Genomic DNA, 13,641 nt, shown 5'->3' with positions numbered 1-13,641 from the left:
CCGAAGGCGTCAATCCGGGGTCATTGCCCTAGCGGCCACGACCCTTGTAACTTCGTCTTCCACCGCCTCCTAAAGAAGTAGTCATACCCAACAAAACTAGCACCATGTACATTTTAGAACGTAGCATAATTGTTGGATGTAGCCCTTAATATCATTGTAATTATCATCATTATTTGTGTTGTTTGTACTCGGTTATGTATTTGCAATAAACTTTAAAACTTGTAAGGCCACAAGGTCGTTGAGCTAGCGGACGTTACCCTTTTAGGTCCGTGGGGTTATTGACCTAGCGGGCATGACCATGACCCTTGCCCACACCAAGGAGGTTATATATATAACCTCCTTGCCCACACTTACCAGTATACCAAGATGGCGGGCACGGTGAACCCAGACTTGCGGAAGGAGCGAGAAAACGCCAGTTTCCACCCAGAGAAGATCACAAACTTCCTGTACGGCGGTCCGGGAGTAGTGAAGAGGAAGAGGGAACTAGGTGAGGCTAAATTATGTTGTAGGGCAGATTCGCTTAACCGCCAAACGTATCCGTAGAAAGAGGTCCATAAAACCTCCTTGGTCCGACTATGATCAATGGTTAAGTGGTTTAAAAAGGTAAAGGTAATCCCATAGCATTTTCTCAGGTCTTAGGGGCAGCGGGTTGCGTATAGGGCACGGGGGAGGGCGGAGCCCGACCCTCTCCCTCCACCACATTATACCCCCCTAACCGAAGTCAGATACCCAATTTTACACCTTGGTGGAGTGAGGAAAGTCGTGTTAAGTGCATTTCCCAATGGCACAACATGGGTGGCATATCGGGGGATTTGAACCCAGGACACCACTCTACGGGCCAAACACCACTCTACCGCTTCAGCAACGGCACAACACCGCAAGTGGTTTGACGTTACAACAGATTATCATGATACAGTTGTTTGTCTAACCTTGTCTGGTGCAAGATTGTAAGCAGAAAATGTCCCTGTGCACTTATTCCATGATGGCCATAAAACTTGCTTATCATTTAGGGCTTAGGAAGCTATAGAATATCTTGTCCTGTTTAAGACTGGCGGCTAAAATAAACTTTTAGATTGCCGATATTTTACACTATCCTAAACGGAACTAGTTACCTTCGTCAAGAAGGTTATTTTTTTACATGTACCGTTACACGTAGGCCAGGTCAAAGTACAGTTCCACGTAGTAAATCAATGTCAAATCCAATTGTATTTGTCCAGTATCATCCAAATATAATGCCTGCATATAACGTAACCTGCATTCTTGACTGATTGATAGATTGATTGTTGTGTATTTTTCCCCCTGATTAATAACGTTAATAAAAAATCAACATCACACGCGAGTCCTGAAAAGACCAGTATTGATTATATAGGCAAACACGACTTAAGAATGGTTCGGAGACCCCATACATTCATGAATTATCTCGAGGCTTTGTAAATTCTTGCATCATCTTGTAACATGAAATGATTGAGAAACCGTTCACTTGACTCCGTCTTATCTACTAGAGTCCCTTGTCCTGAATGACCCCGACTTCCAAAGTGAAGACTTGAACTTCCTGTCGCGAGAACAGCAGTATGAGACCCAGATGAAGAAGAGCATCCTGATGGTGACCAAGGGTGAGAAACTGAAGATCACTGATGTGCAAGATCGGTCCTTCTACACAAGGTTAGGTTTGTGTATCAGCAATTTCTCATTATTATGTTTTCCTTCACAGAAGTGAAACATGTTGTTTTTCCTTCCTTTCTCTTCCTCTTCTTCTTTTTCCGTTCTAAACAAATAAGGTCAATGACCTGGGCCAGACGGCCGTCACTATGGTTACTGGCAAAGTAGCAGACACCCGGTGGTGTTTATTTGTTTCTTTATCAGACTCCTCCATTTACAAAAATGGAGGAAGAGACAAAATAGGTGATCTCTCACCTCTACTATTTGTCTCCCCCGTAACAAACAAGAAGCAACATAAGAGTAATAAGAAAAATTGATTGCATTATGTAGCAAGTGGCAGGACAGAGATGGAGGGCTGGTCAGCTAATATATGAATGTCACGGTTTGTAATAGTAAACATAGCAGTAGTTTGCAAGGCTAGACCATGTGAAGGTAACATAAAGTATTTGCTTGCAAATGTTTCCTGTCTAGTTCCTTTTGCCTTCAGGATTTTTTCATCAATGCGCCATTTAGGTGGGGCTCCCTTATAATCACTCTTCCTTACAAACTAGTTTGTTTGAGAGTTTGAGTGTGGGAGCCCTGGTAAACTAACTAGGGTGGCACCCAGGCTATATCTACGATCAAAAACTCGACAATAAACAATGATCTCAACATGTAACTATGATCCAAAAAAATAGCTTTCTCACTTCTTCTACCAACACGAATAGGATTAGATGTTTATTTAGTAGAAAAAAGGATTACATGTTGTTCAAAACTAAGTGAGCGTTCTTAGTTTTTTTCCTATCCCCCATTCAGCGCTGTCTCGGGGTCGGATTCATTTTCCTTCGGTCTACACGTAGCAATGTTTCTCCCCACCCTGTACGGACAGGCTACACAAGAACAGAAGGACAAGTGGCTAAAGATGGCGGAAAAATACGCCATTATTGGCACATACGCTCAGACTGAGATGGGACATGGTGAGAGATGCTCTGAATAATTCATACAGGTTGCAGGGGAATCTATAAGATAAAAGAGGACTTTCCGTACTTCACCTTAATATTGCATGCAAGATAAGTGATAGGCTGCAGAAGACCTTACAGAACGACTTATACGTTATATATAAATTACACAGTGACTTGATTATGCATGTATCATCTGCGCGCATCAACTTTCCTCCATTTGAAAACGAAAGATATGAGCAAATATATGCCATTAATTGCAGTAGATGTGGGAAAACGTAATAATAAACATAAAATGCCTGAGCTTTGGTATAAAACCTGGTTCTGCCAGATCTTTCCGTGGTCACTGACGAAAGCGGATGCTGTCTGAAACGTCTGACTGTTTCAAAATGTTATCCAGTTGCTTGAGTAACTATTTTTTGCGTATCTTATTACCTGGATGTCTAACCTTCATCGTATAAAATGCCTCTTTTCCTCTCGTAAAACGTACGGATTTCGTCGCAAACTTACATGTTGCACAAAATGTATTTCGAGTCATGAGCAAAGTTTCCCAAAATCTTCCAAGAAAATGTAAAAGAACAGAAATAAAGTATTTATTGTATACTATGTTCTATCACCCATCTTGCCAGGAACCTTCCTCCGAGGCCTGGAAACAACGGCGACCTATGACCCCACCACCCAGGAGTTTGTCATCAACACACCGACGATCACAGCGTACAAGTGGTGGCCTGGAGGACGTAAGATTTAGTCTTTTCCCACCACAGTTGTTGTACCCCACTCAGGCATAGTGTCAGGGGTTGCATTAGTACTTGGGGACGTAAAGCCAGCGGCCCCGTGTATGTGGGAGCTTCATATATCAAGCATTAGCCTCAAGCGTCAAATTAAACCTCTGCTGATAAAAGAACCCAACACACTTATCGAGATGAGTAGGGGTACGGGTTACCTACGGGATGTCAGCCCAGACCAGACTGTAAGGTTTGGACCATCGCACACGGGGCATGCCCCTACTATTTTTCGAAAGGTGTGGTGGGTTCTTTAACGTGCGCGGGGCGTGGCTCTCCCCAGATACGGGACCTCAATTTAAAGTCCTATCCGAGGGACGTCCCTAACCGGAGCTAGGTAGTCATTTACACCTGAGTGAAGTGAGGAAATTTGTGTTAAGTGCCTTTCCCAAGGGCACAACTTCCGGGCGCATGTCCAGACATGTCTGGGCCGGGGAAGTAGGGTTCGAACTCGGGTTCCCTTGTTTGATGGCCGAATGTTCTAGCCGTTACGCCACACGACGCCACTAACATATGAGCTTTGAACATACGTAAAACTCACTTGTGAGTCCATAACATTTTATGCTATGATCTTCTCCAGTGGGAAAGACGTCCAACTACTGTGTCCTGATGGCTCAGCTGTACATCCACGGCAAGTCTTACGGCCCCCATCCCTTCATGGTGCAGATCCGCAGTCTGCAGGACCACAAGCCGCTACCTGGTGAGTTTATTTATTTGTTTGTTAAACTTTGTTTATCTGTAATTCAATAGGCTGAATAATTTTCCAGAAGAGTTAGCCAGTCATAGAGCTACATACCTGCTGAATTCTAAATACTGGCAACTCCAAATAGAGCTATACATGCTGGCATATATGGCAGAGGAGGAGTGTTACAAAAGTGTGATGATGACCAATTTTCCTTGTGGTCATGTCGTTTGTAGGAGTGACCGTTGGTGACATCGGCCCCAAGTTTGGGTATGGTTCTGTTGACAACGGCTTCCTGGCGTTCAACAACGTCAGGATCCCTCGAGAGAACATGCTCATGAAGTACTCAAAGGTAAGTTTGTCGTCTTATTGCTGACCATCCTTGTGAAAACTGTGATAGGGAATGTATAGCTAGGTTAAAGACGTAATGTCGGGTGCTGGAATATTCATCGGTCACATTTTGTTGAAAAACGATATTAAATCCTGTTGACGGGTAAAGGTAAGCTGCATATTAAAGTTTTCGTTTCTCATGTCTCCATATTTTTCTTCTGTTTAACATATTCACTGCAGATATTGAAATTCATTCTGCGTCTATTCTTCAGGTTGAGCCAGCTGGCACGTACATGAAGTATTCAAATGTAACAGACTTATTTACGTCTTGAGAAAAACTGTCAAACTGCAGTTAAACTGGCAGGTCAACTACAAGGTGTAGCCAGCCATCTCCAGTCATAGGCCACATTTAAACGGTCTTGCCCAAATTCCCATAGTTAAGACCCTCTTGTCTGGAGTAACCACCCCCAATCCCAATTTTCTTCTCAGTCCATTGAGTGGTTAAATTGAAAGCTCATCTGTGTTCGCAGAAGTCATTCTGAATGAAAGATGAACTGCAAATTGGTAACACAAAAATTGGACTACCCCAAATTTTATTGTTGAGACCAAGTTTGTTGACTGTTAAAGATCAAGGTTTTGCCTATGTTTTAGGTTGAGCCAGACGGTACGTACGTGAAGCCGCCGAGTACCAAACTGGCTTACGGCACCATGGTGCAAGTGAGAGCAAACATTGTCGTGAACTCTGGCAGGGTCCTCGCAAAGGCTGTTACCATAGCAACTCGCTACAGCTGTGTTCGCCGACAGTCCGAGATGAAACCGGGGTGAGTTTAGTCGTGTTAGTTTGTTGGAAAAATGAACCCGACAATTGAGAGTCTAAAAGAGCGAGTTGAAAGAACAAGATATTTGCACTGCCAAAACTTCAATGTCTTCTAAAAAAATTACATGTACTTATAATGAGAAGAAAAGAACTGGATGGTTGGAAATTGTGTCATTTCTGAAATATCCCAGCATCGGTAACAATGTTGGTAAGTTCCTTATGCAACTGGATAGATTTTAAAAGATCCATCCAGTTACTTTTGTGTATCTTATTACCTGGATATCTAACTTTCATCGACGTAACGCATTATTAAATGATTGGGCCATATAAATTTAAAACAAAGAAGATCACAACCACTTGTTGGAAATGCTAATATCCCTTTAGATTGTATAAGATAAATCGCATCATTAAACCCATATACAATATCATCTAATTTCATATATAAGCCATTGAATGGTCAAATCTCGCACTCCCAGCCACCCAGAGCCCCAGGTGCTGGACTATGTGACCCAGCAGTACAAGTTGTTCCCCTACCTGGCTGCTGCCTACGCCTTCTGGCTGACAGGACAAACCATGATGTCCGTTTACACCACGTCTTCCAGCCAGATTTCTAAGGGAGACATCAGCGTCCTACCTGAGGTAGTACTGAAAACTGCTCACCCTAGTTCTGAACAGCACCATGGTATACCTGAAATTATGTAAACATGGGCTGCATACCTAACACAGAATCAGGTTCAGGTACTGGTCCAGTGGTTTAAAGTCATATTTGATAGTGCTTTAGTTTGTACAAGGTAATGAATTTATATCCAGGTCCAGACCTGTATCTGCTAGTAAACAAAATTTATCCCTCATCCACCGCCCTAATCTAAACTGATATAAAGAATGCATTTGTTCACAAACCAATCATTTTTGTTTGGAATGTGCAAAATATCTGCAAATTTACCACCAAGAGCCGTAAAAAAGTAAAAAGTCTGAAATAAGGTCAAAAGCTGTAACATATGATCATTACTGTATGGTGATAAGTTATGATTAGGTAGTAAGTAGCATTACTACATGAGGTCTTGAAAAAATTCCATGCCTGAATCTCTCGTTTTTCTGCAGCTTCACGCCCTTTCTGCCGGGCTGAAAGCGCTGTCGTCATGGGTGGCGAATGTGGGAATGGAGGAGTGCAGGATGGCATGTGGAGGACATGGGTACTCTCACGCCAGCGGGCTGCCCCGTCTGTACGCCAACATGACTCCTGGAGCAACTTACGAGGGAGAGAACACCGTCATGATGCTCCAAACAGCAAGGTTAGCTCTATGCTGTTGGTAACTTGACCCACACAATAACCAATTGATATATTCTCTCTATACTGATGCTAAATACTACAACACAATCTTGTTCTATTCGTATGAAGGTTCATTTGTGACGGTGATCGACGTAGTAAATGTTTTATACGTTATTTCCATACACTTTATACAGCACTCACCACCAAAATGTTGGTCAGTCCTCGATCCTCCGACCTCTTCGAATTCTCAGGTTGAAAATGTTCAAATCTAGGAGGGTTAGAAGACTGTATTGTGTACTGAAATAACGTGTAAATCTTTTACTACAATCTTGATCTTTTGTTCAAATAGATGTAAAATCATTGAATTTTCAACCAACACTTGGACCCTTTTCAGGAATAGTACTAGATGTACATAACGTCTGACACAGATTATTTTCCTCCCCCCAGGTACCTGATGAAGAGTTATAACCAGTCCCTGCAGGGTGAGAAGCTGGCTGGTTCTGTGGCGTACCTGTCCGGTGTACAGCCGGTTCCTGCAGCCGGTAGAACCAGGAACATGCTGGATCTGGGGGTTCTGTGTGATGCCTACAGGCACAGGGCAGCTAGGTAGGGATTGAAAATTAATTTACTTGAAAATCAAGTTGCTGTGTCTTCTGTCACATTCTTGGGTGCAGTCTATCTCTCTAAGAGTAAAAAGACTGCAATTCCTTTGTTTTTGCTGAAAGTACTAATGGTGATGATGATGATGACGATGATGATGAAGAGAAATTAAACAGTCAAGAAATTTGATGACATTTTGTCTTCTCATTCTTTTTTACAGACTTGTGCACGAGGCTGCTGTGCAGCTGAGAAATGAAAGGCAGGCTGGGAAGGACCAACCTGACGCCTGGAATGCAGCATCTGTGGATCTCGTCAAGGCTGCTATGGTAAGAGAATCTCTATCAAAACTCATTGAAGAACTACTTCTCCATGCAAAAACTATCAAAACTATCAACTTATGAACACTAAGTAAGTAGATGAATAGATGGGTGTGTAAATGTTCCAACTTTGCATTTAAGTTTAGAATTATAAGACGAAGTAAGGACCTTGCAGAAGTTTGATCGTTTATGTTTCCAGGCCCACAGCCAGTACTTTGTGGTGAAGAACTTTGCGGAGAGGCTGACAGACTCCACACTGGACAGCTCCATCTCTGACGTCCTGACCAGGCTGTGTCAGCTGCACGCTCTACATGGACTGGTGAACAACAGTGGTGACTTTCTGGAGGTAGGATATGCAGTCAAACCTGTACAAGTTACCATCCCTACATAAGGACCAATTGGTCTTTGTGACCGCTTTTTTGTGTTACCTAAGCCCTTAAATAATTTTCCCATAGACAAAATCATTTAGAATCCTGTCTTTAGTGACCACCTGTCCGCATAGACCAAATAGCCAATGGCTTGCAGAATTCTGCAGATGACTTGCTGAATTCTGCACAATTACAGAATACTGTAAAGAATTCTGCATCCAAATTCAGAATTCTGCAGAACTGACCTACTCCCCTATCGATGCTACCTACATGTAACGTTACGTGATTGTTACCATGTACTGAGTCATATTCGAGAATATTAAGTTTCCTTCTTAAAGTATGTCACATTAATTAGTTTTCCGGATTTAGAGTGCTTTTCCAGATTATAGTGTCGCCTGTTCCTTGCAGACCTTAATGTTCACTCACTCTTTCTCAGGCTGGCTACTTGACCGGTACAGACGTCCGCCAAGCCAGACGTCACATCAACGCCCTCATGGCCAAGCTCCGTCCTGACGCCGTGGCTCTTGTCGACGCCTTCGACTTCCCGGACGGGATCCTGAAGTCCGTGCTGGGGCGCTACGATGGGAACGTCTACGAACATCTGTTGGAGTGGGCCAAGGCCTCTCCTCTCAACAAAACAGATGTGAGTACAAACAAATTGATTTTGGCTCCTGTGGCCTGGTATTCAACTTAAACGACCTGAAACTTGGTATAGGGTTGCCTAGCACACGTGTCCACTAGACGTTATTCCCATTTTGGCCCGCACTACTTCAAAAGTATCTATTTTTAGATTTTTTTCAGATGAAAAAGATTTCGAGTGAAATATATATATATGAACTTGTATTGACAGAACAAGCAACTCTGACGATTATATAGTAAATAGTATTCAATTTTTCAACAGCATATTTTCATGAATACTTGTGACGAACGTTACAAATTGTAATTCTATAATACCTGTTTATCCCCAGGTGCACCAGTCCTACCACAAGTACCTGAAGCCGTTCCTTGAAGCTAACAGAGCTAAGCTGTGAAGACGTCTGATGACAAGGGAGACTTGATGAAAGTTGCCCCATATGTAAAGCTACTGCTGTTTCCAGTCTGTGGCCAGACCCTCAAAACACATGCTCATCTAATTTTAGATCATTGAATGCTAACCAAATGTACTAGCAGTTAGATGATGCCTTGAAGCCAACAGGACCAAGCTGTGAAGACGTCTGATAACTTTTCCCAGATGAACTCGGATTTTCTACTGCTACTGCTGCTTCCAGAATTCTTTTGCTAGACCCAGACCCTCAAAATCGCGCATATCTCATTTTACATCATTGTATGCTATCATAGGTTATCAACCCAGAATTAAGTTGTTATCGTAGAGTGCATGGGACTTGTTACCACTAAGTACAGTGGATTAAAAGCTTTAAGCAACACTTGCAGCTGTGCAAAGTTAGATGACAGGTCGTTCAGTGTAATATGACCAGCTGCTGTCGCTCCGCGTGCCTGCATAATTGGTGTTAAACACCGAAGGGCAATTATACTGGATATACAGATAGAGATCATTTCATGTTCACACCCGTTTTGGCTATGGAAATCTGCATGTCATGATAATTAGGGCAATAACACAGTAGTGAAGCATTTTGATGGCATCAAATGTTACCTTAGACCATGCGTCAAGCCAGTGATCAAGTAACAATGTTCAAACTAATATTTAAGATATCAAGAATGTAAAAATCTGTATAAACAATCTGCAAGACTTTGATATTTTGATTTTGTACAAATGTTGTTTTCTGACAAAATGTTGCCTAATGTACAGTAATCAATACTGAAATAGTTATGGTATTAAAAGCTTTTTGAAGTGCATTGCTGGGGATTCATGTTCTTTGTCTTCAGAATCTACCTACTTAACATATGACATACTATTAACGTTACATACTTCACATATTACCTGTGACAAGTTCCATATCAACGCCAAGTACCTAGCCTCCATAGCAGAGTACACCAGAGAGGACCTTGAAGCCCTGACCCCAAGAGGACTTGCGGTGACGGAATATTGGAGAGGGAGCGTGTAGCAGAAGTGGTGACACGAGAAGAAGATAGCAGAGTATTTTGGAGGGGCTTTTGCTGATGACTACTTTTTGTACTGTGTCCTTTGCAATTGTGAACCGGGCCTAATGGTTACGGGCTGGCTGCACAAACGACCCAGTACGAAAAGTCATCAGCAAAAAGTATTATAAGCCCCAAAGATGGCCCAGAGAGCCTGATATGGAGGCTACCAAGTTTAAGTTATTTCTGTTCACCAGAGGAAAGAGCAATTATGATAATTCGCACCAATAAGCCCAATCACTGTCCGTCGGCATCAACAAACCCATTTAAATCAACAGCAAAATCTAAAGGAAAAGTCACACATTATAGACATACAAATATGACTGACTTTTGTAGGCTGTGTCAATGACCTTACGGTTATTCTCAACATTTGCAACTTCGTCGTTAGGTAACGCTATTAGGAAAAGAAATCATTAGAATTCACAAAGTTAGTAACCATATCTACTGTCGTTAATCTTTTCATTGTTCATTTGAAAAAACACAATAAGTTTCCTGTTAAAAACGATGCTTCGCGCGATGATGTTGACCCCTTCTTGACCCTGCTACAGCGACTTCTGGCGGAAAGCTGTGTAACTACCTCGAGAAAAAGGCGCTTCCTGAATACAAGGCGATTTACAAGACTTCCGATGGCTGTTTACTGGTTGTCTCCCATATCTTTCAAGGTAACGTTGTGTTATACTGTATTCAAGGGTGTTTCTATTGTAGCAGAAGGTCGCGATTAGATTAATCTCACAGCTGTCTTGCCTCAGTGACCTTCAAAATCTCGTGACAGTGCGGTCAACAAAATTCGAACTTTGCTCCCCTCCCCATATTTTTCAGCGCACCGGTACTTCGCCTCTGAAAATGTGTTATGTGATCTGTTTTTTTTTTACCATACTTGTGCTGACGCTATAATATGGTGTATTGCTGTCGTTGTTGATCTGTCGGCCTATCATTTGGTTTGAATAGTGGTTACTAAGCTTGCCGAAAGGTACTACTAGTAACGTACATTAGATGCTTGATTTAAACCTCCTTGCATAACGTTGAAAGGGGTCAATAATTAACGTGACCTATTACGTTTTGTAGAACTGCGTTACGTTAAGCATATACTCTTAGCAGGACCATTTCAAAGGTATCCAGGTACACAGTTTACCCTTACAGTTGATCGAGTAACTTGAGTTTATTGAGTTTTTCCTCTGCTGTATGTCTTGACTAAATCAGTATTTATCAACTTGCACATTGAAGATATGTATTTACTGTTGGACACTGGCAGAAGGTTAGCTGTAACAAATATAGTCTTTCATTCAATTATAAAGTGAAAGCCACTCTGAACCATTTCTTCAAGATAGAAACAGCCTCCTCTTGTTGTATATATATATTCATTCATGGGGGCCTGCATATACCCCGTAAATTTCCGTGTCTTCCGGAATTTAACATAAAGCATTGTTAAAGGACCCTCATACAGCCTTACAGGCCCAGATTTGACTACATGAGATATTACTGGCACTGAACTGTATTTCTTTCTTTGTTCCCATGTTTTTACCCATTACAGTGAGAACATTTCACCAAGATGCTGTCTAAGGACATAGTGAGGAGCAGGCTTCAGCAGTACAACACCAGCGATGGTGACAGGTACCGTGGACACCCCCTCGGTACTGCGGCGGTACTGGTACCACTGCTGTACAAAGATGGCGACCTGCACGTCCTCCTGACTGTGCGGTCCTCTGAGGTCAGGTCACATAAGGGAGAGGTGTGCTTCCCAGGTGCGTTGCTATGGTAACAGAACTACAATTTTTGTTGTTGTTGTCTTCCTTCATTTCAGGTTGGTAAAGTCGCAGACTGTCACTTTACATCATCCTTCATTTTCATCATCATCATTATGATCACTCTTTGGTTGGGTTTTGTATAGTGTGCACTACAAGTATCTTGCCTGGTATCCAAATCTATCATATAGCTGCCGAGTCTCTTCATTCCATTACGTTAGACGACAACGAGACTCAGCTATGATACTAGGTCATATATGCCCACAGTCTTCAACTGTGACCTGCCTGACAGTAATTTTGCCCCTCAGGAAGCCAAAGAATGACTAAACTCTAAAACACTATATATATGGAAGGGGGGTTTCATCCCCGCTTGGTCGCTTCCCTCCCTCGTAATGCTCCCCCTTGCTTTTCTAGAAAAAACCCGATGATGATAATTTCATCTTAAGTTATTATTTTGTATCCCCCAGGTGGCAAGACAGACCCTGAGGACAAAGACTCTACCCACACAGCCTTAAGGGAATCCGAGGAAGAAATCAAACTGCCTCCAGAAGACATTGATGTCTTGGCCAGGATACCTCCTATCCCAGCTAAAGACGGAATGCTTGTAACACCGGTCATTGGTTTCATTCCCGACAGTTTCCAGCCGACTCCAAACAACGAGGTGGCCGATGTTTTCACCATGCCTCTTGAGAACTTTCTCCAAACAGAAGGACATAGTGCTGGAGACATTTCATGGAAAGGAATTCCTGCAACACTTCACTACTTCCAGTACAAAACCAATGGAAAGACTTTTGTCACATGGGGTTTCACGGCTATGGTGGCCATGATGGTTGCTGCCTTGATCTACGAAAGAACTCCAGATTTCGATATTGAGATTTCTATAGATTCATACATAGAAAGTTTGCGCGATGCACGGAGAAAGTTGTATACCACAAGGAACAGCAGTAAGATGTAAATGTAGGCTAAATGAACTGTGATGTTACTGGAACAGTTTGTTTAAGTGCAATCCTATAATTTATTGACAGCATATGATTTTATATACTGTATAATTTATGAAACAATACTGTAAATCACTTTGATATAGCGACTGGAAAATATAGCGGTTGGGGGAAATGGATTAGGTCACAGCACTTTATTTTAACGGTGGGAACAAACATCACTGTCGTCTCAAATATTAGTGATCAAATATTAGCGATGATGAAATTTTAGCGGTCGACTAGTGACCGTTAAATTTGCTAAAATTAAGTTACAGTTAACAAATCAAGAATTAGAGTAGTTGGCTACCTTAGATAATAGATTGAGAAAAACTATGAAAAGTATGTGTGAAAGGTCCAAGCTAAAAACCATTCTTGGCTTGTCATCTCAACCTGAGGCATGATCAAAGTACATGTACATAAAAACTAGGAGCCCTGGTGTTGGTGATCCAATACTTTAATGTTTTGCTTCATCAGACAAAATCCAAGCTATTGTGGTACCAAAATAGTCAGGAGAAGTAGACAATGGTAGTCTGGATTCCAGCCTTGTTAGGTTTGGTTGCTACTCCGCCAACACTTTGGGAGCGGACCAAAGTTAGCAAAGCTGGACTCCAGGCCTAGGCTACATGTAGACAATGGCACATAGAAGGGAACGATAAACTAAAAATGATCATGAATAAAAAGTAAAATAATCTCAACAACTACGTGTTTAGAAGCATTTTAGACTATACAATGCATGGACCAATCAGTCCTGAGAAGTTATCATTATCTACAGTGTATCATTCTGTAGACAATAATCACTTTCTGGCATAAAAAAATAATACACCAGCTTCTATATCATTCTGTACCTATTATCCATTGTGATTGAAATACTTGAAAGTCTTTCAATTTAATCACGTTATAGTGTTACATGTAACATTGGTCTGTGTAAAAAGGGACACTAAGTTCCTATTAATCATTATTAGCACATTAATCTTTACAATAATCTGTTCATAACATCTTCAAGAGGTAATTAGAATCCATATACAATTTTCCACCAAAATTTTTACAACAACGGATATCACA

At 41.8% G+C, this 13,641-nt stretch overlaps 2 protein-coding genes across 3 annotated transcripts; both read left to right on the top strand.

Moving 5' to 3' along the window:
• The first annotated feature begins 333 nt into the window (after window positions 1–333).
• On the top strand, window positions 334–9,093 carry LOC136424052 (peroxisomal acyl-coenzyme A oxidase 1-like). Its single transcript, XM_066412464.1, has 14 exons — window positions 334–487; window positions 1,503–1,662; window positions 2,455–2,615; window positions 3,227–3,334; window positions 3,960–4,079; window positions 4,298–4,413; window positions 5,043–5,212; window positions 5,685–5,847; window positions 6,310–6,500; window positions 6,926–7,084; window positions 7,299–7,404; window positions 7,595–7,741; window positions 8,200–8,406; window positions 8,732–9,093. Exons 1-14 carry the CDS (start codon window positions 367–369, stop codon window positions 8,792–8,794), a joined length of 1,992 nt encoding a protein of 663 aa, XP_066268561.1. The 5' UTR covers window positions 334–366; the 3' UTR covers window positions 8,795–9,093.
• Window positions 9,094–10,413: 1,320 nt separating this feature from the next.
• LOC136424057 (peroxisomal coenzyme A diphosphatase NUDT7-like) lies at window positions 10,414–13,572 on the top strand. 2 transcript variants are annotated; one of them, XM_066412470.1, is made up of 3 exons: window positions 10,414–10,522; window positions 11,392–11,602; window positions 12,070–13,572. In XM_066412470.1, exons 2-3 carry the CDS (start codon window positions 11,410–11,412, stop codon window positions 12,555–12,557), a joined length of 681 nt encoding a protein of 226 aa, XP_066268567.1. In that variant the 5' UTR covers window positions 10,414–10,522; window positions 11,392–11,409; the 3' UTR covers window positions 12,558–13,572. The 2 variants fall into 2 exon arrangements, with proteins under 2 accessions (XP_066268567.1, XP_066268568.1); XM_066412471.1 differs by lacking the exon at window positions 10,414–10,522 and adding an exon at window positions 10,908–10,979.
• Window positions 13,573–13,641: the final 69 nt, after the last annotated feature.

This window comes from Branchiostoma lanceolatum, chromosome 18 (assembly GCF_035083965.1).
Source record: "Branchiostoma lanceolatum isolate klBraLanc5 chromosome 18, klBraLanc5.hap2, whole genome shotgun sequence".
Lineage (NCBI taxonomy): Eukaryota > Metazoa > Chordata > Leptocardii > Amphioxiformes > Branchiostomatidae > Branchiostoma > Branchiostoma lanceolatum.
The sequence above is the reverse complement of the archived record's forward strand: the minus strand, read 5'-3'. Positions and strand labels throughout refer to the sequence as shown.

Excerpts from the sequence above, each read along its gene's own strand:
- LOC136424052 (XM_066412464.1), top strand. The coding sequence starts at position 367 with ATGGCGGGCACGGTGAACCCAGACTTGCGGAAGGAGCGAGAAAACGCC. Across the intron at positions 2,616-3,226 it reads TCAGACTGAGATGGGACATG|GAACCTTCCTCCGAGGCCTG; the intron begins GTGAGAGATGCT and ends CCATCTTGCCAG. Across the intron at positions 5,848-6,309 it reads ACATCAGCGTCCTACCTGAG|CTTCACGCCCTTTCTGCCGG; the intron begins GTAGTACTGAAA and ends GTTTTTCTGCAG.
- LOC136424057 (XM_066412470.1), top strand. The coding sequence starts at position 11,410 with ATGCTGTCTAAGGACATAGTGAGGAGCAGGCTTCAGCAGTACAACACC. Across the intron at positions 11,603-12,069 it reads GGGAGAGGTGTGCTTCCCAG|GTGGCAAGACAGACCCTGAG; the intron begins GTGCGTTGCTAT and ends TGTATCCCCCAG.